This window comes from Urocampus carinirostris, chromosome 10 (assembly GCF_059441175.1).
Source record: "Urocampus carinirostris isolate Australia breed hairy pipefish chromosome 10, RoL_Ucar_1.0, whole genome shotgun sequence".
NCBI classification, from domain to species: domain Eukaryota; kingdom Metazoa; phylum Chordata; class Actinopteri; order Syngnathiformes; family Syngnathidae; genus Urocampus; species Urocampus carinirostris.
The window spans coordinates 26,905,706-26,933,382 of NC_142358.1; the positions used below are offsets into that span (position 1 = coordinate 26,905,706).

The 27,677-nt window shown below is 38.3% G+C and overlaps 1 protein-coding gene and 1 pseudogene across 2 annotated transcripts in view; both read right to left on the minus strand.

Annotated features, from left to right (window-relative positions):
• LOC148358550 (unconventional myosin-Ic-like) overlaps nucleotides 1-27,677 on the minus strand; it is a 77,488-nt gene that overhangs the window by 23,503 nt on the left and 26,308 nt on the right. For both annotated transcript variants that reach the window (XM_088344962.1, XM_088344961.1), the window contains exons 2-7: nucleotides 15,061-15,216; nucleotides 12,049-12,164; nucleotides 9,222-9,420; nucleotides 7,460-7,540; nucleotides 6,218-6,397; nucleotides 1,108-1,206 (exon numbers count right to left, since the gene is read on the minus strand). In XM_088344962.1, the coding sequence (XP_088201088.1) occupies nucleotides 1,108-1,206; nucleotides 6,218-6,397; nucleotides 7,460-7,540; nucleotides 9,222-9,420; nucleotides 12,049-12,164; nucleotides 15,061-15,189 (804 nt within the window). In that variant the 5' untranslated portion in view covers nucleotides 15,190-15,216. The remainder of the gene's footprint in view (nucleotides 1-1,107; nucleotides 1,207-6,217; nucleotides 6,398-7,459; nucleotides 7,541-9,221; nucleotides 9,421-12,048; nucleotides 12,165-15,060; nucleotides 15,217-27,677) is intronic.
• On the minus strand, nucleotides 2,380-2,469 carry LOC148358551 (U2 spliceosomal RNA; annotated as a pseudogene).

Genomic DNA, 27,677 nt, shown 5'->3' on the forward strand with positions numbered 1-27,677 from the left:
AGTCGCCAGGGTTGTACTTGCCCAGGACACACTACAGGAAGTCGAGCCCCTATGACACTAGCAGTTAGGGGATCCATGAACCGTGAACATTTTATGTATTTTTGATCAATTTTATGTGAAGTCGGTACGATAAGTCAGCTAGTGCCACTGTAGATAAAATAAAAATAATAAACTATTTTAACAGCTTTCATTTACTGTTTGATTTGAGATTTGATGGTACCCTGGATAAAACATATTCGCATCCTTGCCATAATGAGGGGTCAAAGGTGTTTCAGGATACAAAGTCAATAAGAGAGTACGGTATGTGCTGCCATTTGCCACTCCCAGAGTTGTACCTGGCAAGCCGGTGCATATGCGTGAATCCCTGCATGATCTTCGTGTCCTCGATTAAAGTTAAAAGATAAATGATTGATTTTGTTATTTCCTTTATTCTTTGTTTTTTTTACATTGTGTGCCTCTTGTTTTATGTCTATTGAGCGGTAATCTAATTTAAACTTGTATTTGTTTTATTTTGTGATGCTCTTTTATGATTTATTAAAAAATATCAGACTTTTGCTGGGGCTTGGAACGGATTAGGGAATTTACACTCAAAAGGCGTCTCTACTTACAAATGTTTTAGGTTAATAAGCTACTCCCAGACGAATCAAATTCGTAAGTAGAGGTACCACTGTGCATACTTTTTTATAATTTCACAATTTTTTATAATTATCTTATATAAGTGCAAAAAAAGAGAGGCAACATCGAAGGAGATCGCAAGTAATTCCGTGAATCGAGAGGACCTCATTCATCAAAATATGGGCTTGAGGCGCCCTCTGCTGGATAAAAGTGGTACTCCAAGCATATCCCATCAAAAGCCCAACAACACTGACGTCAACAATTTAATGGACTGTTATTTGCATTGAATTTACATGTTGAGTGATGCGTAGATCGCGCGATACAACAAATCGATGATGAAATGAATTGCCAAACCTTTCAATAATCCTTTTAACAGATTTTTTGCAGCCCTAATTACGACCATAATTTTCTTCTTTTGTAAGTGCTGCACTTATCCATTGTCATGTAACACATTTCAAGTCACGATTACCACAAGGTATGCATTGGCCTTACCTCAACATCATCTTGGTTGAAGCCAATAACAGTCAACGCCTTCCTTACCACCTTCCAATCACTGCGGTCATTGATGGAGCTCACTTTAGGACAGTTACCCTATTGGACACACAAGCACACAATTTAAATCACTGTCTGAAAATATTTACCGTATTTTCCGGAATGTAAGGCGCACCCAGAAATTTAATCTGGTGCAATAGTTATGCGTACACAATTGGAAATGCGTTATCAAATTGTGCAAATATTAATATTAATATTAAATTAACGCTGAGCACAATTGCATCATGGCGGCGCCCTGTTCGGCTGCGGCTGCATCGGCTTGCAACGGTTTTTTTACACGTCGGCCATAAGATCCAGTCTTCGACTCAGTTTTGATGGCGCACAAAGTCGGCTCGAACTGCAGATTAAGATACGATCGCAATTTTTTTGCTGGATATGCGATCATCCAGACATCAAGCGCTCGGTGTTTATTAGCCACGGACTGCTATGTCAACAAGACCCAGTGGCCTACAAAGCAGCGAAGCAGAGTGGCAAGACAGCGGCGTGACCGCCGAACGAGGACATCAAGTGCTCGGTGCTACGACCACTCGACATCAAGCGCTCGGTGCTACGACCACTCGGGAGTGTTTATTAGCCACGGACTGCTATGTCAACAAGACCCAGCGGCCTACAAAGCAGCGAAGCAGAGTGGCAAGACAGCGGCGTGACGAGGAAGCGGGCCGGGCTAACAGCTAGGCTAAAGGCTAACCCCTCTAACATCCATTTTGCTCTCCAACGTTCGCTCTCTGGACAATAAACTGGACCATTTAACAACTGGAAGTGGCATCGAACCGCGAGATGACGAACTGCTGCGCTAAAATTCTGACGAAGACATGGTTAATCTTATCTATCCCGGCTGACGTTCAAAGAACCTGTGCGGGTCAGATGTATCGACATTTCGTTCTGTATACACGTGTACACGAATGACAATAAAGTAAATCTGAATCTGAATCTGAATAACAATGGTGACAACAGGGATCAAACCGGGTAGAAATGCTAACAGTGCCGAATCCTAACCACCAGTCAGCTAGGGACATGGATGGATCTTTACAATAGCATAATCCTGGTAGGGGTTTTTAAGGGTTATTGGTCTATCTTCGTTATTCATTATCCATTATCCGTTATCGGTCAGTTCATAATACGCTACAAAGCCTAGGAGCCGAGACACTTACTCTCAGCCAAAAGGCCAAGCTAAGGTCCTAGCCCTAAAGCCTTGCTGCGATCATTGCGAATGCACCGTTCCCGGAGGTACTGCAATACCGGGCCGATGCGTGGAGTGGACAGAGCAAGCTCTTATTCCATCTCCGAAAGGCAAAAATCAAAGATCATGGCAAGAGGTACGGCCAAAAGGTCCGACACATTTCAATTTAAGGCCAAGCTAAGGACTTAGCATCAACAGGAATCGAACCCGGATCACGGCGGTAAGAGGGCCGAATGTTATCCACGAGTCCATTTTCTCTTATCTCATTATCACACTATTTTTAGTCACGGTACCAGATACTCATGTTTGAGAAATTAGAAAACAAAGTACTGTATTTTCTATACAGACTATAAAGCCGGGTTATAAGGCCCACCCCCCAAAAATAGTTTTTTGTCCTATATTTCCGATACACAAGGCGCACCGGACTATAAGGCGCTACAGTTGGAACGTCAACAAAACAGTCAGATAGTTCAGTCAAACTTATTAACCCCTTAACATTCCGACGGCTCGCAAAGAAGTAAATACGTGTCTCAGACACGTACGGACACGGTGTCTGTACAATGTCACCTTGCACTCAAATGGGTCATTCCACATATCATTCAGAAAGTTAACCTTTTGGGATTCAAGAAATGCCAACTATTTCTTAGTTTCTATTTTCTTTTTCGCTGGCAACTGTGTGGACAGCAAAGTAAGAATTTCATTGTGCAGGGAAACGTGGTTTTTTACTGTGCATATGACAATAAACACTTTGAATTGAATTGCATTTAAAAATAGACCCAGCACAGAAAGATCACTCTGAAACAAGATCCTTGGAAAATATAAAGCCGGGGTCGCTCACCAAAGTCGTCTTGCAGCCATCACATTCAATAATAATACGCAACCATGGTCCTCTCACATCAGTGAGAGTAGTAAATCCAACCGTGTAAAATATTCACACACTCCAAAACACGCAATAATGCTGACAAAAAAAAAAAAAATCCGCCAAGAAGTATCTGCATCAATGTACGTTGCTTGTTGATAGCGGTCTGTTTAGCCCCATATTTCCTGCTTACAAATAGAGACTACATTTGTAAAAATGTTTTCTCCAGGCCGTAGAGCAACCAAACATGTGACTCAAACTTTTTGGGCCAATTGCAGGATTCATATTGCCGCGCTTGAGCCTAAGCGAGCCTGTAAATACTAAAAAGACCGCCTCAAATAACTTAAGCCAATAGTGACCATTTCAAATGATGATTGACATCATTTATCCCAGCATACACCGCAGACTACTGATCAATCAATGCACAACTATGATACTTTTTTATTTCTTGTGCAACCCTACTCCTTACTTTAGTTTTAACTCCATGCGCCTCCTTGTCCTTTGTGCCTTATATATATGAAAAAAAAATTGGGGGTGCACCTTAAAGTGTGGAAAATACGGTAATTAGTGTCCAACAAAATGAACTCGAGTACCTCACCTCACCGTCTTTTCTTAATTTTGTTTTTAATTTAAAGTCAGATATATCCACAAACATCTACAAATCAGGAAGGGTGGCAACGTGTTACCTTGTAAACACTACTGTATACAAAAACACATCTGAGATGTTTTTCATTTAACGTTTATGGAGTTCCATTAGTGCCTAAAGGCACATTGGCCCCCAGAGAGCAGAAGCTGACATAAAGCCCATTAAGGCAAACTCCTACTGGGATTACTTCTCTCTCAAATATATTCGCACAGTATTCTACACACAGTTACTTCTCAACTGTTCTTAAAGCTGCTTCGGCTGGAGTAATATTTATTACCAAATAATAAAGCAACGTAAGCAACAAAAACAAAACTGCTACAGCCCCTAGCGCCAAGTGAGCGCGATGCTACTCGTGATTGTCATTTTGCTTCAGGCATCAGGTGTGTAGGGGCACTTTTTAGGGGCAATTGGCGCATAGTATCAGATACTTTTGATATTTTTGGTGCTCGGTCCCCAATTTCTTCGAGTGTGCGGGGGTACCGATGAAGACCGCGACTTGACACATGCGCTCTAAATACGGAACATGTCTTTGACCCGAGTTTACTTTCATTCTCGACGAAGCAGATGGTCTGTTGAAGAGATGGGAGTTCTGACTCTTTTCAGAGAACTGGCTTTTTCAGCTCAGCTCACTAAAAAGAGCTGACTCTTTTGGTTCGCAAACGGCTCTTCATGTTGTTTTGGTTGTTTAATCTAAATATTACCATTTATTATGTATTTAAGTGAGTAACTTCAAAGGGAGGAAAGGAAATCAAAAGTATCCCGTTAACGGTAACACTGAAAAACACAGAAAACATGAATTTAAATATTTATAAATCTATAAAGAAAAAAATGAAATACAAAAATTTAAGCCTTTTTTTTACACACAACAAATTTAAACAGCACAGAGAGCTCAAAAAATGCATTTTGACCAATCAAATTCCCCAAGTGTTTGGCGTCTGCGGGGCGTAAAACATCGAAAACTTTCATTGAGCTGTCTATACTATAGAAAAAAGTTAGTCAGTTGAACACTACTTACTTTTATTTTTTAGAAACAAAAAACTAATTAATCCTCCAGTATGTACAAAAACTCAATGGAATTTTTAAACTTGAGTGCCATCTTTAGATACAATATAGCAATAGTGTCAAAAATCACATCCCATTTGTAGCCTGCCAACCATTTTTAAAGGTCTCGCAGCATGAAAACACTGTATAACAATATCAATACCTAAACATGCTAATTTACAATATATATATATTTATTTATTTTATTTCCAAAAATTCTAAATCTTTGTGAAACTAACAACCACTAAATGATTGTAGGGGTGTATGCTCAAAAACAAAACAAACAAGGATATTAATGTCCTTGGTAAATTACAGAAAATATGTCAAATACAGTAAGTAAGACACAAATGCGGTATTTATTCTTCTATGAAGCGCATTTTTGAACCTACAAAAAAACTTAGTTTATTTGTGCGTTATACACAAGGTTTTATGGTATTTAGGTAATGATTAATTAGACAAAGAGTATCGCTGACCACAATTGCAAAGAATTGGATGCAAGAAGTCTCAAATCTGGGTTGCACCCGTGAGAGCACCCAATCATTTCCAAAAGACTGCTAGTTATATAGGTGACATATGAAAAGGTATTGGATTTCATCTCATTAACCACTATTTTTACTCACGGTACCAGAGACGACAGTTAGAGAAAGGAGGCCACAGGAAGTAGTCCTGAAAACACAAAACAGCACGACGAGGGAAGCAAATCTTTGGTGTATCTGATGATGAATCAGACTTTAAAAGACATTAATCGTGAACATTATGTTGGTTTTGTGTTCATACTTTACGTTGTCAATAAACGATTTAAATCATGGCTGAATGTATTCAACAACGTTTGTCACTTACAATGCTTGGACTAGAACAGAAGAATAAAATAGAATTTATTGTCATCGTAACTTGTGAAATGTACAATAAAATAACATTCGTCTCTGGTACAGTGAACAAAAAACAAAGTGACGATGAGATGAAATCTAATGCCTTTATAGTTTTCATCCAAACCACTGGGTCCAGTAGGTAGGATTTTGCACTCTCACCACCGTGACCCGGGTTCAATTCCCATTGCACACAACAGCAAAGTTTGAGCTGAGAAATGTTTTTTTCTTTAATTAAAATTAGGGGTGTGCATTATACACAAACATGGGTTATAACCAATTAATACAGTGAACTAATGAATGGATAAATAAAAGTGGCCACTGTTTTCTTCTCAATGTGACCTCAAAAGGAAAAATTAAATCCACCACTGCATCATTGATAACAGTAGACGATTTGTATTTTCATACACGTGATACATGTGAAACAAAACACACAATTACAAGTGTAGCATCCCTACCTTGACCAGATACTGGTACTGCTGAGGATTCCGTTCTAAGCCCAGGTGTCTGAGCAGGTCTTCCTCGCCACCCTCAATCAGCTGATAGAAAATGTGAAAGTTCCTCTCGCCGTGGTTCTGGTGGACCACACGTGATTTCTCCAGCAGGTAATTAATGATGTGACCTCCCACCGGTGCTCCCTGTCGACGTGAGAGAGGCCAGGGACATATAGGGGAGCAGAGTGAGGGGGTATGGGAGGAGAGCGGTAGTAAGCTGGGGTACTAAATTGTTCATGCAGGTCAGGGTAAATATTGTGGGGCCATGAACGCGGATGCAGGAGTGGAGGAGTTGGATCATTACGTTATACAACATGGAGACTCGGCTGCAAGAACTTATATGCTGAAAATCAGAACTGAATACATTCCACATACAATAATGTTCAAAACCCGGAAAATATTTGGTTTTCCATTAAAAAGTCACACTTTTTTAATCAAATGTCGTCGTGTTGGCCAGTCTCTGATATGACTCTTTCTTTGCCACTCTACCTTGAAGGGCCAGCCTCTTCACTATAGATGTTGACCCTAGTGTTTTGTGGGTACTATTTAACCAGATTGCTAGTTGTGGACCTGTATGGCCTCCATTTCTCAAACTAGAGACTCTAATGTTCTTGTCCTCATGCTTGTTTGTGCCTTGCACTTTTCTTTCTACTCTTGTTTGAGCCTGTTTGTTTTGACGGGAATAGTACACACCGTTGTAGGAAATCTTCAGTTTCTTGGCAATTTTTTCAAATGAAATAGCCATCATTTCTTAGACCAGGAGAAGTCGGGTTTCACACAAAAGCTTTCTTTTTCTGGCCATTCTGAAAGTTTAATCACACCCACAAATGTGGAACTTCAGATACTTAATTAGATCCAAAGAAGATCAATTTTACAGCTTCTCTATCCAACTAAACTGTTTTTCAGCTGCAATAACTGTTTTCTAATCATCCATTTACCTTGTAACGTTACGTGCAAACACAATGTACTATAAAAACACTGAAGTGATGGTTGCTGGAAATAGGCCTCTGTATCTCTATGTAGATATTGCATTAAAACCCAGATATTTGCAAATAAAAATGTTATTTACGACATTAACAATGTATGGGGTGTATTTCACATTATCTTCTTTCAAAAAACTGGGCTTTTCCTTCAAAATAAAGATATTTCTAAGCAACCCCAAAGTTTTGAATTAAGCTTAGTTGTAAATCAGGCAGTCCTGCTTACCTTGAAGTCAAACTGGATATCCATGTACTTGCCAAAGCGACTGGAATTGTCATTTCGCAACGTCTTGGCATTACCAAAGGCCTGAAGTAAGGAGAGAAAGGACAAGGAAGTATGTTTTCATTAAGAGATAAGGATTAATGCTTTCGAAACAGAGCATCAAAGAGTGAAGTAGCATAAAGTCAAGGACAAGGGCAGTTTAGAAACACAAATTATCTTTTCCATACGAGTTACTCTAGTTACAAGAAATTCGACACACAATATGTCTTTTAAGAAATACCTTGCCAAAAGAAAATCCAAGTCACGAGAATTTCCAGACCCTATCTCTAGGCCATGCTACAGCTCTTTTTAATGAGACTTGCTTTACGTGTTTCCATAGCATTTGGAAGTGGAGGCAACGACAAATCTCCTGATCACTAAAATTACCTTTAGGAAGGGAAGGTTTTGTGAACCCAGCTAAAAAGGCAAGGGAAAGTGAAGAAAAGTAAAAACTGAAAAAGCTTAAGGGCAAAATAATAAACATAACATTTAAAAAAATAGAATTAGTGCAGTAAACATTATTTAATTTAGGTTAATTTAAAGTTACAGTAACTAAGTGTACAATCAGGGCATATGCAACATAAATAGTCCCTCATGCCCCCTCATTCCTCCTGCACCTCTATTCCTTCACTCCTCCCCGCCACAAATATGCCTCAGTTAACAACCGCCGACTTCCTTCATAGTAAGCGCTCATTATGAATTCACATTTTATCTTTTAAATATCATCATATTCATCTAAAAAGTGTATTTATATGCTTGATTATTATTTGAATGTGATTTTAGTAATTAGAAAGATGTGTGTTTATAGCTATGTAAGGGTGACATGGATGATTTTAGTTGGGTGAGAACGGATTAAATGGTTTTCAATTTTTTATTATGGGGAAAATTTGTTCGAGATATGAGAATTTCTGTATTTGAGCCCGATCTGGGAACTGATAAAGAAAGAAAAACAAGTTTAAAGAAATGTTCTTAAGGCTTTGGCGCTGCTGATCAGTAAGTATCAAGCCTCTGGGAATTATTTCAGTTCTAACAAATCACTACTAGATGGGAAGTTTCGCTTTGATTAGATCTTTGTTCGCACATCGAGGAGGCCCCACTTCCTCGTGTTGCTTTCTCTATCCAGCGATTGAGTGTGTGGGCGGCATCTGAGTGACCAAAATTGTGTGATCACTTTACTAGTAAAATCGGGCGCTGAAAAGTTCTTGCAAAATTCATACATCGTTCATGCATAAGTTGAATGTTCTTGCAATAAAATGTTTATTTGCAAGAAAAGTGCTATTGTGTTTATGTAAAGCATTGTTAAAATATTGGAGGCAACACAAATGCAAAAAGAAAAGCACCGAAGTAAAAGTTCTGCTTAAAATGCATCGTTTCACAAAAAGCCGATTTTCTTGGAAACAAGTATTTTTAACTTCAACTGTTCAACTGTTGTTTATGGTAAAAGCGAGAAACATACTTTTTTTATCTCATAAAGATGAGGATTGAAGCTTTTGATACGTCCCATGTCTGAATAGTTACAGAACTAAAAAATGAGTCAAAATGGCAAAAATTGGCTGGCACCCGCACTTCCCGTTTGAGAGAAACATCTGACATTGAATATTATACATTCAACAGACATATCTGGGCAACACCTGGGAATTAAATCCCCCCCCAAAAAATAAGGAATACATTTATTTCCCAAACACATTATTTGGCGATCAGTTTGAAGATAGCATTAGCCTCCCACCTCTAGCACTGGGTTGGACTGCAGAAGGCGGTCTTTGATGGTCTGCACTTGTTCACTAGCTGGACATGTCACAGCGTAGTACTGCAGGATCTTCTTAGATGCTTCCGTCTTCCCAGCGCCACTCTCGCCAGAGATTAAAATACACTGGTCTTTCCTCTCCGTCCTCATGGAACGGTACGAGTTATCAGCCACAGCATAACTAGAAAAGTAAATGGATAACACATGTCGAAGTCTTATTACTGATAATTTATAATTTAGCTGTGGCCCAAAAATTACCCCATGAAAATACACTGTGACAATAAAAGTGCGATATTAATAACTGTAGCAGAATATAGTTAAATTTGGAGACATTTAGAGTGAACCATGACCTTTTAAAAAAAGCAAATCCAGTTATTTTGTACTCAATATGTCGAATAACAAAGCACTGAACAGCAAATTTCACTTCAGGTAAGTACTGTAATTTCTGCACTAAATGCGCACCAGATTATAAGGTGCACTCCCAAAAGTCTTTTATCATGTATTTTTCATAACATAAAGTGCACCAGATTATAAATCGCATGAAATTTAGACTACGATAAGAGCTCCAATGACATTGATGCTTCAGTAAGAACTTCCACGTGGTGTGTCCGGGTATGTATATTAATGCATAGTACATATTATTGCAATGTATTATTATTATTATTATATGTTGCTCATCAAAACCACAAAACATTGTATGCAATATGAATTGAACCGCTGCACGGCAGCTGAGTGGTTAGCGTGTGTGGGGCGCAGTTCTGAGGTCATGAGATCGAACCTTCCTGTGTAGAGTTTGCATGTTCTCCCCGTGCTTGTGTGGGTTTCCTCCCATATTCCAAAAACATGCATGTCAGGTTGATTGGCTGGTCCAAATTGTCCCTAAGTGTGAATGAGCGAGTGAGTTGTCTGTCTCTGTGTGCCCTGAGACTGGCTGGCAACCAGTCTCTGTCTCTTGCTTTCCCCTTCTCATTTTCTTTCTCTCCCCTTTGTTCTCCTCTTCACTTTCTATTTCTCTTTGGATTTATTTATTTCTCTCTCTTTCTTTCCCCCTCTCTCACTAATTCTCTTTTGATCTTTTTTGTTTCTCACATTCTCTCTCTTTCTCCCTTTCTCTCTTTCCTTGTCCCACACTCTTTTTCTCTCCCTCTCTTTCTCTCATTTCTTTCTCTTTTTTTCTTTCTCCTCAATCTACTGGTCCGGCCCCCGAGAGAATGTTTGTTCTATCTTGGGCCCTAGAGTTAAAATGAGTTTGGCACCTCTGAGTATTATTTGCTTAGATAAATTTGTACACCTCGCTAATCTTTTTCTCGAATTCCACTTTCCATTTTTTTCCCAATTCCCACTTAGTGAGAGCAAACATTTGCATTGAAGCACAGGCGTAGAATCCACCACATCAGAAAATGAGTGGGTTAGTGTGAGAAAACTTGGTTGACGTCACCTCGGTCTCCATTGAGAATATGTTTGTTTAGTAACTGACCTTATGGTCTTGGGAGGATTTACCACGAATTACCTCAGCATTCCTGTGGCAACTTTCCAAATAAACACTTTTGAGTTGTGGCATGGCATCTACTAAAATAAGCAGAAATTGAGAGTGTGACGGTGAGCTAATTTTGTTCCTATGTTTACGGTCTGATTATGTTTAGGGAGGGGGTGTCATGTGTTATGTCATTGTGGAAGAAAAAATATTCATCATCATTTACTAGACCTGTTATTGTATGTATACAACTAACCTTTTGCTTTACGAGTACAAACTTTACATCTTTACAAAGTTCATATTACAATATAGCAGCAGTGGGCCGCCAGGGCCTGCAAGGCCTTATATGCTGGCCTTTAAATTATGAATCATGTGATGTCTATTTTATTTTATCCACCAATACTTAAATTAGATCAAACTAAATAATTCCAGGGCGGCACGGCAGGTAAGTGGTTAGCCGGTCTGCGGCACAGTTCTGAGGTCATGGGATCAAACCCAGCTACCAGCCTTCCTGTGCGGAATTTGCATGTTCTCCCCGTGCTTGCGTGGCTTTCCTCCGGGCACTTTGGTTTCCTCCCATATTCCAAAAACATGCTTGTATTGATTTAGTAGCGAAAGGTCAGATATCTCCAAAGTGAGCAAGCCATTTGCAAGCGGGAAAAGGGTTTGGCTGCCACTTTCTGCTCAAAGGTAAGATCTTAAGCATTAGTCCAAGCCAGACCTTGACCAAATTTTGGAATGAATCGGGCCTAAAATGTCGATCATTACGTTCGGGTCAGGTCAAGCGTCTCTCTTGCTCACTCTTTTTTTAGTTATCCACTCGTCATTGTTTTTTTTTGTCTCTGTTTGTACAGTATTGTTTGACTTTTTTTTTGTTACAAAATATAGGATTAACTTAACACGCATCTGCGTGGTGCAGGTGTTTTTGCCTGACGGCCCCTAGTGCAGTCAGCATTTCCGGCTCGGACGCAGATTACCAGGCATGTGGTGGGGGTCACTTACTTTTAACCCGAGTCCTTATGAATAAAATGGCAAATTTCACTTCCAAGAGAAGGCTCATAGTGCGTTTTGTTTGCCCCCGACACAACACTTAATCAGACTCTAGCTGAAGGCCGAGGTGTGAAAGGCACGACCCGCCACTGCAATATAGTTCCAGCTACCCTTGCTATATTGTCTACCATGGCTCTCTGTACTTAGTCCTCTCGATATGCACATCTGACTTCAAAACGCTCGCGGGTACAAACGATAACATATTAATCTCATAAAACGCTGTAAATGCCACATCATAGATTATGCTAAGGTTGTTTGCCTTTTGGTTTCAACCAAAATTCTTACATGTGTGGTGAGACCTCATAGAAGTTGACCCCACGGTATCGCTCCATGTGGTTTTTTGTGTAGATCTCCAAGTCTTTATATGGGTTAACAGACACCAGCACCGAGCCGATATAAGTCTGAAAGATAAGATATAGTCACAATTCATATGCACATTTCAAGTATGATTTATACTCACTTCAGAAGACAACTTGTAATCCAAAAGTTGAATTTAAATGTTTTACCTTAAACGATTGAATTTGTTGATAGAATGGTAAAATGTCGTACAGCTGGTTGATTATGTTAGCAACAAAAAAAGGTACATTAAAAGTACATTACTATCGCACAGTTCCATGACGAATGAATGTTTTCAAAACCATAGTTCTGAGAGCCAAAACGTAAAAATAGTTTTTTTTTAACTATCCTAAAGGCTTTGGTGCGGCTGATCAGTCAGTATCAAGTCTCTCGAAACTATTCTATCTATCTACCCTGGCCATATCCCTCGAGAGGGGTGACCGATAGCAAGACAAACACATACACAAAAACAAAGTAGCAAAAAAAAAAAACACACAAAAATGTTTGCACCATGGCCAACCCAAATGCCCAAACACCCAAACAAGTTAAGCACCTCGGCACCCAAGTCGGTCATGCTTTCGTCCCTCAAGATGAAACGGGACACAAGAAAGCGGCCATGTCACTCGGGTCAGGGTGACACAACACACTTTTCTGTTCAACAGCAGGGCCCGACAGATTTCACTGGTTTACCCCTGCTGCATCATACGGGTGCCCTGCCCATACCATTGAACACGTCTAAACATCCCACTATCCTTTTATAACACCTCTCCACTTATTCCGATCACCAACAAGAGCTCTAGCCTCAACTACATTTAGACCTCTTTCCTGCAGTGCACTTAATAACACCATCCATCCACGTCAATCGCGGCCACCTCTTGGTTTCCTTCCGTTTACTTCTGCTCTGTAGATTCTCTTCAACATTTGCTCCTCATCCATCCTCTCCATGTGTCCAAACCGACAGAGTACTCTCTTATCCACAAGCTTGCTCAGTTCCACTACTACTCCAGGTTCTGTCTCTCACAATTTCATTTCTCAATCTATCCAATAATGTCACTCCTAACATACTCCTCAAACACTTCATCTCAAAAACATTTAATATCCTTCTCAAATCTGTGTTCAGGCTCCAAGTCTCTGCACCATACAACACAGTCGGCACAATCACACTCTCATACAGTCCCCTCTTAACATCCATACTCATACTCTTGTTGCTCATCGTTCTCCTCAGAGCACCCAAAACCTTGCTTCCTTGATTCACAATACCTCGCACTCCATTTCACCAACTGCAGCCACATCACAACCCAAGTACCTAAAGCTTTCAACTTCTTCCAACACCACGCAAAACTATTACAATATGATATATCACTATTAGATGGCAGGAGTCGCTTTGATCAGATCTTTGTCTCACTTTATCTATATCTTTCAGAATGACTTTCTGTTTTGTATCTATTCTCTAACATTCGTCTCTGGTAACTTAATAAAAATAGTGTGATAATGAGATAAAATCAAATGCGCAGTACTCTTGCTGGCACTAATTTCACTGATTTGAATTCAAACGCTCCACCTCAAAAGGCCTGATTCACTCTGGGAAATCTCACAATACAGCCGTACGCAACTCAAAACATTTTCTCGGGGGATCTATACAATTCACATAGGTCATCCATTTTTTTTATTTCAAAACAGTGAACTTCTCCCAAAGGTGAGAGATTTTCATGCCTTTATAATTTTAGTTTTTTAATACATTTATTTAGGGTATATTTATATGAAACGTGTCAACAGTATAGAGTTTTTTAAAAAATGGATAAACATATCAATAAACAAATGTGAAAAATTGGAAATATATATATATATATATATATATATATATATATATATATATATATATATATATATAAATAAAATAATAAGTCAGTCCTGAAATAAAAATACCGTATTTTCACGACTATAGGGCGCACATGTTAAAAGGCGCAGTCTCCTGGTTCATTTTCCGTATTCAACACATACACAGGGAGCAACGCATGGCACGGGTGGTTTATTTAAGTATTGATTACAAAGTGAAACACACAGATAAAACCTTGTCGGAGTTCCTTTTTCAGCCCCCTCTATTTGTGAACCATCGAATCATTAAGCCTTAATTCTCTCGTGGCTGATGGGTTTCCATGTTCTTCCGCGTAGCGTAGAAGTCAACAAACCACGGCGGACAAAAACACAGAAAGCATTCAATGGAGGGAAAGTGAGGTTTTCGATTCAATTAATATTTGGGGGGACAACTCTGTTCAGCCCGCGGTAGCACAATAACTTTCAAATTGCTAGATACGCTTGGGCGTTTGCATTCATGAGTACTTCCGCAAACAATTGACGCATTGAGTTTGACGTCACGTGTCCTTTTGTCCCGTTCACACAGGGGATGCATAGAAGTCACAGGTGACCACAAGCAAGTCGCGTTTAGCTGGAACTGTGAGCAATCTCTCAAAGACATCCGATTTCACCCAGAAAATCGGAAATGAGCATTACGCTCTGCATTGAGAACCTAGCCTTATATATACGCCCACACCTGACCCTTCAGCGGTGACCCAATACACCCTTTAGAGACAATGCCCAAACTTCACCCTTAAGCAGCCTCATGGCATCCTGAGCTACGTCCGCCACCATACATCACACACAGCACACCGCTGAATAGGGCTCACCGCATAATTTAAATAAAAATCCGAGACTTTTATGTGCACCCAATGGTTGTGAAAATACAGTAATTGGAAATAAAAACCACAACAACAAATACATGTAAACAAAGTATATAATCAAAAAATAGAATTCAAAAGATACAAAAGTTAAAGGTTTATTATCCCTTAAAAAGGGAATTCGTCATTAATAAGGGAGGTAATTGGCTGAGGTTGCCAGGTATGTTACTGATTGCAAACAAAGGTTATCTTCTGATGTTTTAACAAGGAAGCAGTTACCACTTACATAAATGAGGTTCTCTTTAAAGCGTTTTCGAAGGTTCTCTATGAAGGCAGCCTCGCTTGTGTAGTTCTCCAGCAGGACAAAGTCCTGCACACCCACTCGGTCTCTTGCCGTCAGGGCCGACTCCATCATAGCCCGCACCCCGTCCGTACCCACCACCTGGAGGAGGAGCGAAACCAATAAGTGCAGTCATAGACAACATACAACAGGTCTTATCAATGAGACTAGACATGAAGTTGGATGCATTAAATTTCAATCGTATGCATGCATAAATTATCCCAGAAATTAAAAATGATTAAAATTCTGAAATTAAACACTGATTTTTATAAGAGGTAATACATATATGCTAAATTCCGACCCCCGAGAGCGTACATTTACACCATGTTTCAGTAGTGGATTGTTTTAATCTTAGTTGAATATGTATGTTGTCTCCTTCTATAAAGCCAAAGCGGAGAGAATTCTGCCATACGACGTTATAGAGTGTGGTATTTAACTCTCATATACATAACATCACCTGGTCAGCCTACTTCCAACTGCGCTCCATCAACTGTCTCCGCCCCTCCCTCACCCCACACACAAGAAACATCCTCGTCCATAGCCTTGTCACTTCAGCAGTTTCCCTCCTCTACGTTTTACCTCAAAAGTCTCTCCATGAACTTCAGCTGGTCCATAACTCTGCTGCACGCATCATCACCAAAACACCCTCCCGCCATTCCATCATACCTGTCCTTCAGCAACTCCACTGGCTCCCAATCAACCGTAGAATCAACTACAAAATCCTGCTCTACGCCTACAGGCCCATTTGTAACCTTGCCCCTCCCTACCACCTTCACACTGCCACGCCATCCCACACCCTCAGATCACCTTCCTCCCTCCATCTCACTATACCCCCTGCCCGCTTCACCTCCATGGGGAGCAGAGCTTTAACCCGCTCTGCCCCCCTAGTTCTGGAACTCATTGCCGCCTGACCTCCGAAATTTTGCGACCCTGTCTACATTCAAATCCGGACTCAAAACTCACCTTTTCAGACTTGCCTTTTCTTGACCATCTGCCTGACATACTGCCCCTTTTAACTCTAATGTTTTTTTTTTGCTATTTGTTACTTGCTTGATTTACTCTTGTTTTATTCTTCCTTTATTGTTGTGTCCTACTTATATGTACAGCGACCTTGCGTACCGTGCAAGGCGCTTTGAAATACGATGTATTATTATTATTTTATTGTGCTGAAAGCATGGCAGCAGACAGAAAACCGTACAGAGAATTATTAACACCCATAAAATCATTGACTGCTCTCTGCCCAGTCTGGACGACGTTGCTAGCTCGCGATACCGTAGCAGAACCAACAACCTTATAACAGACTCCTTTTACCCCGGCCACCACAGCTTTGTCCAGTTGCCAATTGGTTGGCGCTATAGGTGCATTGAAATAAGGACTAAGACGTTTAGACACAATTTCTTCTCCAGGGCTATCACCACCCTAAACAAGCACACAACATAGTGAAAAATATATATTTTGCCAATGTATAAAAAAATATATTCATATCTTATTTATCGACTTATCGATTTTGTTGCTTCTAAAAGGTATTGCACTGTTTTTAAATGAAACCATTACCAAGATGCACTTTTTTCACTGCACTATTGATCTGATGCACTTACAACATGGGCATTCTCTTAGCACGACCGTGTAAATATTTTTGCCTATTTATTGTATTTTTCTCTTTTAAGTCCTGATAACATGTTTTTCCTGGAGTGCCATGTCTAATCTTGTTGTAAGCAATGTTCGCTACGTTGTTATCAATCAATAAAGACAATTCTAATAATAATGTATAGAGGCAAATCCAAAGGAAGAGCCAGGTTATATATACATAATTCAGTTTTTCAGTTTTTACTTTTTCTGGTGTTTTGTAAGCAGCCTTTAAAGAAGGAAACTATTCAGTTTACCAATCTGATAACAATAATCCACTCATAGCATAGAAATAATAAATAAATAAATAAATAAATAATAATAAAATTCAAGCTACAAAACTCAAGTTCGAATCAAACACTTACGTGTATAAAGTCATCAACACGTCTATCCGAAAGGCCATATTTTAAAAGAGAAGCTTGCGTTTTACTCATAAGTTTACGAAAGCTGTTTGCATCCATGTTTAACATGCAGCCGGCAGATGTAAAGTGAACACGACTTGTCAGCACACATTCAAACATACGAAAGACAGCAGGTGCAGTTTTGCTAAGTGGTAGAGTATGGTGGTTGTTGTTGTCCCTGAGGAGAGCCTAGAGACAAGAGAAAGAAAGAAAGCTAGAGGGAGGAGAGACCTTGTTATTTACAACAGTAGACGAGAATAAGAGTATTAAGAAAGAAAAGGGTGACAAAGACAATTAAATTCAAAATAGCAAAAAAAAGAGAAGAATTACATTACGATTACTGTAATGCACTACTCTCCGGTCTCCTGAAGTCCAGAATCAAGTCTCTTCAGCTAGTACAAAATGCCGCAGCGAGGCTTTTAACTAGGACAAAAAAGTACGATCACATAACACCGATTTTGGCTAACTTGCACTGGCTCCCAGTTAGCCAAAGATGTGACTTCAAGGTTCTCTTAGTATTGTACAAAATCATACATGGACTTGCTCCCTCTTATCTTTCAGATCTGATCTACCCCTATGTCCCGGTCCGAAGCCTACGATCTGAGAATGCCGGTCTTCTGGTGATCCCGAGAGCAAAGAAGTGTTCTGCTGGTTCGAGAGCGTTCTCCATCCGGGCACCGGTGCTGTGGAATGCTCTTCCCCCTGAGATCCGATCTGCAACCTCAGTGGAAATGTTTAAATCTAAACTTAAAACTCACTTTTACTCCATTGCATATGAATAATAACCTACTCTTCTTGTCGGCTGAAAAATAGTCTGTGTAACATAGTGTACTAATCTGTGAAGCCCTTAGAGACTTATTGTGATTAAGGGCTATACAAATAAAAATGACTTGACTTGACTTGACATTCTAGTTAGTAACATTTTACACAACTGCATCTTATCATTTTCTGATAATGTTCATCAAGTTTATTTCAAATTTAAGGTTTTGTACACCTTTTTCATGCCCATGTTTTGATGCGTTCTAAGGGATAGGCAGGGAACCTGTATGATGCGGCAGGGGTAAACCAGTGAAACTTGTCGGGCCTTGCTGTCGAACATAAGTGTGTTGTGTCCCCCTGACCCGAGTGACATGGCCGCTTTCTTGTGTCCCGTTTCATCAGGAAGGACGAAATGATCAACTTGAAAAAATGATCAACTTGGGTGCCGAGGTGCTTAACTTGTTTGGCTGTTTGGGCATTTGGGTTGGCCATGGTCAATTTTTTTTGATGCTTTTGCTACTTTTTCCTGTTTTCTTTTCTTTGTTTTTGTGTATGTGTTTGTCATGTTGTTGGTCACCCCTCTTGAGAGATATGACCAGGGTAGATAGATAGATAGGTAGATACACAAGGCTTGGGGTGGAAGGATTTCATGCAGAACAATGTAATTTCTCCCAAGTTAATATTTTCAACTTGCTCAAATGTGATTTCTACAAGGTATACAAGCAGAAAATTCTCCAGGGTTTACAGTTCAATTCCCCCCAAAATGAGTCGTTTTAGTAACATTTGTGTGAGTGGGAGACATTTCATCTCGGGGGACATGTTTTGGCATACCACCGGCGGCACTGTCAGACACAGAACACAGGCGTGTGGCGGGGAGGGGGTTAAGGTTGTTTCCAGAGACGGCCAAAAATCACCCTTCCTCCTCACAAAAAAAAAATCTCAAATTTTAGGTTTACTTGCTGCTTGATCCCTCAAATCAGGTTAATCGGTTTGGCTCAGGCTGGTTCGGGCTTTTATACCCGCAAGCCGGGTCTGGCTAGTCTAATCGCTTAGCACTACTTTATAATTATTTTTGCCTATTTATCCTGACAGTCTTATCTTATTCTTCTCCTTGAGTGTTTGTTACATGTTTTATCCTGGAGTACCATGTCTGATCTAGTTGTATAAAATGTTTCACAGCAATGATATCAATGACAATGAGGAAAATTCAATTAAAAAAAAAATATTTTGACCCAATTTCACACAAGTCTGCACGATTAAAGGGTTTCAAAATAATATATCAGTGCCCTGTAGAGATTCATAGCATGATGGAGCCACAGGACATCTGTGTAGTACCATTCATGCAATGATCACCTTGCTATGCTGACCCTGGCTTGTTTTTGTTAATAGTTTCAATAAAGATCATTTACACTTCCCAAAAAGTTTTAAATGACATTACGTCGTTTGTGCACTCACATTTCACAGACAATTCACGACATGTTTGTCATCAAAGCATTTGTTTTCACATTTTACTTCCTTCAATGATTAAATGCATCGAGCACATTTTAAATCAAAAGTACTGTTAAATATTATTTTATGGCTTCTAGAGAGTCACTGGGATTTGTACTCAACCGAAAATCAGTGTTAGTCATGTTACATTCTTAGTTGATGTGTAATATAACAGCTTGTTTGTCTTTCCTTAGGATCCCTTGTGCTCTGCAGACCTATTGTTTTTTGACATAACATCTCTTTGGAGGGCAAAGTTTCTGCAGCTGTGTATTCGAGTGTGTGTGCGTCATAATAATACGATATATGTTGTGAAACAAATAAAATGATCACGCTCGTCAGCTCAGTCAACTGGGAAAGGCTGCAGCGTGATTGTGATAAATGGATCAATTGCTGAGCATATGGTCAAGTGTAGTCATCAATAAATTAGGTTTTCGCTATCTTTAAAGGACGGGATTGGTCTTTTGTGGGGTAGTACAGGAAGGTAATGTGCCACAAATATACTTGTATTTATGTAATCTTCTAAAGGATATAAAATTGTGCACATCTTGTATATTAGGTAGCACATTAGCCAACTATTTTGAGGGAGATACTACTTGTGGCCACATTTATTAAGTATACTAGACAACCAATTGTCTCCCAAAATAAAAATACTATCATTAGAGTTTGTGCTTCACCGTTATAAACAGTATGGAAGCGTTTAAGCTATTACCAATATGACTTAAAACCGGTATTGAATCGATAATTTGCTTATGAGAAATCGAAGCAGTATAAGAGTGGGGTGTGTCGTTTGAGATTTCCTTTAAAAGTTGAGGGTATAATATTTTCTCTATTAAGTATACGTTGACAATGCCCAACTGAGTTAAAGGAGCCTTTATAATTTATTTTTCATCACGCCTATCTGCTTTTATGTTACTTTTAGCCCCTCTGTTCCGGGACTCGCAACACATTAGGAAGCAGAAAAGCTGAGAGGACGGGTGGAGAGTGGTTTGATGCTTGTTCTAATTTTTTGTTAGTGTAGCCTGAAAATGCTAAAAGTAAGAAAAGGCCTGTTCCAAATAAAGTCCAAACACCAACTCAAATCCCTAAAAGGGTGAAAACAGAAGTGTTTATTAGTACTTGAGGTATGAGCTGCAATCATGATTTTAAGCCAGGAGAGGACAGCAAAGAGTATGAAAGTTTCAAGTTGCGGACACCACCTTCAATAAAAGCTAATGAGTCATATCAAAAGGAAACCACAAGCCTCTTTCCTTTTTGTTGGATAGCATGTCGGACATTTAAAAAACACAAGTTATGCGCAAAATTCACATTGGGGACTTATAGTATGGACCTGGGTGTAATTCAAAGCGGGGGTAGCCGAAGGCATTATGCAAGCGAGCAAACACGCTGTCATCAGTAATGCCTAGTTCTTTCCGCCACATTTGATGTAGAAAACCTGCTAAAAGGGTAAGTTCGTGTTCATATTTTATGCGGGGCTCAATTACCATTGTGGCCTTAATGTGGGACGGGACAAGCTTGTAGGACGGGAAAGGCTTGTTTGTTGTGCAGTAGATAACTTTCTGTTGTTTGTTTGAACTCAAACAATTTAATTTCAGCATAATAGCTCTCACATTGTTTATCCAACTTACCTATGTTAAACATTCTATTATGAGGAAAAGCTTTTCTGTTTTGTAATTAACTGCCGTCCTTTTAGGACAATCTGGGTTTCTCTCGAGATGTGAAAACAACATAGCATTTTGATTCAGATTATTTGACCCAACCCTAGGCAATTAGATTGAACCATTGTAAAATTTTTAGTGGCGTCAAAACCAGTCTCAGCAGTTTGCAGCATATACTGAAAATGATACTTGTTTATGATAAATATTGTTATAGCCTTTACAGCTTTTTAAAATACCCTCTGATAAAAATATATATTTTTTTAATTTAGGGTAACAGCTGATAATTTCTATTCTATTTCAAATAAACCTTATACAATGTTGTATGGGGTTAAATGATAAAAGTATGGTTTGTTTGTTAAGTTACAGTTACAGCGTTGTATTTCCAATTCTTTCTGTATGCAGAAGAAACATATTGCAGGCACATTTGTATTTTGAATGTGTTTAAGAGAAACGAATGAGCCCTAAGCACATTACATATATTTTTGTAATTTTCGAATCATTTACATTAGATTAGTATTGAATTCAATCATATCATGCCCTGCATATCAAAGTGCGTATTGTATAACCAAGTACACAAAAATACACAACCCTACTAAAAAGGTGCAGGAATATGTCAATATTTGAAAGAAACAAACAAAAACAAAGTTTGAAGAGTCTCACTGTTAAATTTCTTTTTTGAAAATAAATAAAGCATCACCTTCTAACGCTCTAATCCAGTCACCAATTTATATAATTTATTGGCCCTAAAAATGGTGATCATCATTTTGTCAGTCCCTAGTCTAAAGTCTTCACTAGGCCTTCACCCAGTGACTGCTGCAATTTGCACAATCAGCAAATTTCCAATTTGTTCTTCTTTTTGTATGAACTCAAATAAGCAACAAGGGGCAGATGCGGGTGTGGTAGTTGAGGCTGATGTAGTAAAACAAGTTTGGATTTCCACAGTCAGCAAAATTTTGGATACTTAAGTGTATTCCCTCTTTCGTTTACACAAAGCTGAGACTGTTATCAAAGCATTGCTTGACATTTAGCCAAACGATTTTGACCTGCATGCAATCAGACACAAACTGCATAGACACTTGGCTTACACATATACAATAGAAAACAACGTGAATCTAGTAGGAATCCAATATGTGATGTGAATGCCAGTTTTTCATTTCACAAAGCCAGCCCAATACCTGTCCGACCCATGAACAGAGCTGCAGATCTTTTGGTTAATATTTATTTTAACTGAAGCAAAAAGTTTGTAAAGACCAACTCATAAATTAATACAGAGGAAATACAGGGGAATATGTTAAGATTCCCTCCGTCCGTTCACTTACTACTCATCACAATTTCTGTCATTCAAAACAACCCTCGTTTCAATTTCATCCCTTCTTGTTTGCTCTCCATTACTTCATCGTTTTCATTGCCACTTTCAGTGTTTGGTTTTCCTAAACAAAATGCAACACGCCATTCCTCCAACCATTTTCACAAGACACATAAACACAAAATCTCAAAAACACAGTTGTTACCTTCCTGGTTACTAAATCATCTTATAATTTTTGGAAACTGAGTAGCAAACACAGTGGTGAGGTACATCCAAACTCCTTCCTCCTTCCTCTATTCAACAACACCACTTTTTTTAAACACAATAGCTATGGTTATAAGCCATTCTAATGAATGATTAAAGGGATTCAAAATATGCTATCCGTAATCTGACAATCAAAGGCCACTTCCTTGTGCCCAATTCTTTGCTCAGATTGAATTGAATTCCTAATCTATACCGACCACTATACCATTCAAATTTTCGAGAGGAAACTCTGAGTCTGTCATAAAGGTATATAAAATCTTACATTCAATTGTCTTTTCCAAAATCAAAATGATTCTACTTCAGAAGTCATTAGAGGAAAATAATATTATCAGTCATTTGATTTACTTCCAGTTATTTTTAGAATACCCTAAGAATGAAGTTGGAATAGGGCAAGTTGAAGAGACTGTAAACGGCCATTCAGTTGAGAGAGGCTGGTTGCTTGGGAAAACATTGCTAGCCTGAAGATAAATGTATGGGCCTACTCGTGACAAAATACCAAGAGCAGAATATTCTCCATCCTTCAGCGAAAGGATGACTTCACCACATAGCATGCATGAAGCAAGTCATTATTTGGCTGCGGTATGATAGCTCCAGGGTTGACAGTGAGAATACTGTTCACATAAAAACCTCCAATCGGTACAATACCATAAATGTATTGCCTTCCGTCCTGATGTTTTATTCGTACATATTTTTCCAAACATGTTACCTAATACTTCATTTAAAAAAGATCTAGTGGTAATCAAGGTTTGGGTGTGGTCGATAGAAAAAGTGGGGTCATGAACACTAATCAAACCAGACTTAAGTCTATTTTACTTTTTCAACTTTTAATAGAAGCCATTTGCAATTGAAATAAATTGTGTGAATCATCAGATACATTTAAGGATACAAAACTGGTATAAAAAATCTAAAATTGGGAAAGATGACAAAAATGTATATAAAGCACTTAAAAGCAGAATATCAGATGATTCCCTGGCCAATAAAATGAATAAAAACTCACTTATTACCCATTTGTTTTAGTATTAAACTGATTGATTAAATACTGAATGTCCATTGAATCATTCAGATAAATTGAGAAAATCGATTAACTTACCCTTCCCCAACGGAACTCCATTGATATCCAGCTTTAAAATGAGAAGTGTATCCCAACTACTCGACCATTCATTCTGAACTCAGTTTGACACTTTCCAAGCAGCGGGGAAAACATGTTGGGAGGGAAATGTGGAAGAGCGAATTGCATACAGACTAACAGACATAAACTAATTACTAGGGGTGGGCGATACTGGGATCGTTGGTATCGATCCGATCCAAGCAAATACAGTGTAGTATTGATCAATACCGATCCAATACTGATACTTTTTGCTGAGACATTGCATGATCATTGAATTATTGAACCCCGCCCCCTTTGAGGTAGTTTATAGTCATAACAAAAACAGCCTAAAGATTTTTTTACTTAATAACTACAATGCAAACTTTATTTACCATAAAAAATAGATATTATTTTTTCTCTATGACTGTTTAACAAGAGAACAAAAACACCGTATTTTCAGGACTATGAGACCTACCCAAAACCCTTCCATTTGCAGAAATTAGGTCAATCAATTTGAAAACGCATAATTACAACAAGACAGTTCTACATATGGTAAAACACTTCATCAATTAATGAATTCAATTTAGTTAAAACCAGAATCCCTAATATTTCTGTTTTATAAAATATGTTTTTCATCTCATAGTTTATGGCACCTTAGAAATAATAAAATACATATTTTACGAAAGGGTGGTTTTGGAGGTGCGTCTAATAATCAGGTGCACCTTATAGTGCGGAAAATATGGTTCCTTAATTTCAACATATTTTGACGATATAACAAGTAGTGCAAATAAAGTGTAAGCCCAATTGAATGGAATTTGAAACTTATTACGTATGTATTCTCTTACGACTCACATTATAGTTAAAGTTGAACCTGGAAGACAGTATCGATCTTAAGATGGTATGGATCTGATCCAATAACTCGCTCAGTATTGATAATATCAATATTTGGATTGATCCATCCCTAACAACTCCAGTATTGATACTAATTCAGACAGGCAACACATAATGTAAAGTAATAGCAACTGTGTGAGGAGAGCCACATAAATTAAAGGGAAATCCGATACCGATACTTTTAAAAAGATAAAGGAAAATAGGAAGAAAAAAACCTGATTGCAGAAACATGCATTAAATCTTAGGGTAAACGTCATCATAAATGGAAAGAAGACAACACTGAGCTTCTTGCTTTACTAACACACATCAACACACTTTTTTCTATTACAGACTTTTGCTCTCATAAACTCCGAAAGAATGTCGCCTGACCACACAATGCTTTCATGCCTTGCTCTGTGGGCGGTGCGACTTAAATGAATTGTGGTGAAAATAATCGGCCCTCGCATCAAAACAACAATCGCAAAAATAAACAAGTAAATCAAGTAATGTTGATATGAATAGCCCTTAATCACAAGACGTCTCCAAGGGCTGTGCAGACTAAAGACGATTCCACCATCCCCTGATCTAAAACCTTTATGAAGCCAAGGAAAAACTACTAAAACCTTAGCATGAGTTAAATGAAAGAACCTTGAGAAGAGGCTGCACATTGTGATTATATTGCTGTGAAAATTATATAATATCATAAGCTATCCTGATAGCGTTTACTAAAATAATACTAAGTAAAGATAAATAAATAGAAATCTGGTACATCTAAAAAGAATGTGGGTGAATAATAACACAAATTGGGTAAAGTGAAAAGAAACCAAATCTACTAATTGGCTTATTTTGATCCAAATTCTGTGTATTTGCACAAAATAACCCAAGCAACCGGGTTTTTAATACAAATTATACTTTTTAGAGATTGTACAGTAAAATACAACACAATGTATGGTGCTATTTAAAATGAAATATATAATCTTGCTGTTTTAAATGGGTGTCAAAAAGAATACCTATTTTTTGGGATGTCTCAAATCTTTTTGGGGGTAATTATTTAGGGTAATATGAAAATATTTTGGGGGTGGTATTGAAAGAAACGACCCAAATTTTGGGGTGTTGTTGAAAACAAAAAAGCCATTTTTGAAGAGGAAGTTACTTTAGAGACATTGTGTATTATTTAGGTCCTCCTAGTGGTAAAAAATAACAATTAATTAAAAAAAAAGGATATTGACTAGAAAGTTAATCAAAAATAAATTATTATCGTCTATTCTTTTAAAATAATTGTAGGTCATTAATTTGCATTTTACATAACATGAGCCTCACTTAAAGGAAACTGGCATGATTATCTGCCATCTTGCTTCTACGGTAGCCCAAAATCTTTGCAACACAACAAAAAAGGACTAGGCAAAACAAAGTAAAATGGCGCGTTTTGGTCACTCGGAGTCTCCGTAGTATGTAGTTTTTCCTTGTGCTTTTAGCACTTATTTTTTGTTGCATACAGCTACATCAAGTTGTCAGAAAATACACACCCTTTTATTATAAATAAATCTTATGTTGGGGGTTGTTTAGTGTAATATGACTACATTTTGAGAGGTGGTTTTAAAAGTGACAACCCAAATTTGGGGGGATTGTAAAAAACAAATTAGTCAGTTTAGGGGGAGGGAGTTACTCAAAATTCTTTAATTATTCATTTTCAACGATAATAAAAACTTAAAATAAAATAAAAAGAATCAACCACATTGGTTTCTGCAAAACCCTGGAAGTTGAGTAAACGGTTTGAGGCCTGGGGCAGCATTTTTACCATGACACGTAGACACAAGAACTTCCCCAAAAAATAAAACAATAATAAATGTGCGTCGCAAAGCAGATTTGTATTATTTGACAACATACTACTTTGCCTCTTGTCAAATGGCTCCTGTCTCCCAAATAACGCACATTATTCATATCTTTGAAAGTACAGGCCAACTGCTGCATATTTTTCTGAACCGTTTAAAATAAATGTTTGATACAAAATCGATTATGAGGTGAATTGGTATATTCTTTACCACTTTTCCTGAGTGACGGTTGGGGGATGGGCATCTATCACATTCGAGACGAGTTGGAAATAAAAATAATTGGAAAGAAAACGTCCCAAGCCAACTGTTGCACAATTGAGAAAAGAGGATGAGGAGAAACGAGTTAAGCATGAAGGTAGGCATCTAGATTTCTTCATATGATTACAGACAGTCGGTATCCATGTAATGAATGAATGGCTAATGCTAATTTTGTCATATACGTGGCCTTCTTGCTATTGTGTTTGTGATGGTTATACAATACTGATTCGGTTTTCGCCCAGAAAACATCTCATTTCGCCTTTTGATCATGCTTTGCTACAAAACTGTTACGAATTTCGTTATTATTTATTCCCACTATTTGAGTTAACGTTGGGCCCTGTATTATTCAGCAAAATGTTTATAAAATCAGGTAGTTTTTTTTTTAATCCGAATTGGGTTATAATTAACCCGACGTTTTTAGAATATGTTCAACAAGGTGTTTCTTTAACCTCTTTCGCCTCACATGCTGCCCAAAGAATTTCCCTTACTCTACAATCAAAATTAAAATTGGGTCAAATAAACCAAAGTACTTTATTGGTGATTTTTTTTTTTCAAATCCAAATTGGGTTATATTTTACCCGACGTTTTAAGAATATGTTCAGCAAGGTGATTCTTTAACCTCTATCACCTCACATGCTGCCAACAGCATTCCCTTATTCTACAACCAAACTGAAAATTGGGTCAAATAAACCAAAGTACTTTATTGGTGATTTTTTTCTTTTTTAATTCAAATTGGGTAATATTTTACCCGACGTTCTTAGAATATGTTCAGCAAGGTGTTTCTTTAACCCCATTCACCTCACATGCTGCCCAACAGTATTCACTTACTCTACAACAACACTGAAATTTGGGTCAAATAAACCAAAGTACTTTATTGGTGATTTTTCTTTTTAATTCAAATTGGGTTATATTTTACCCGACGTTCTTAAAACATGCTCAGCAAGGTGTTTCTTTGACCTGTGTCACCTCACCTGCTGCCCGCAGCATTCCCTCACTCTACAACCAAACTGAAAATTG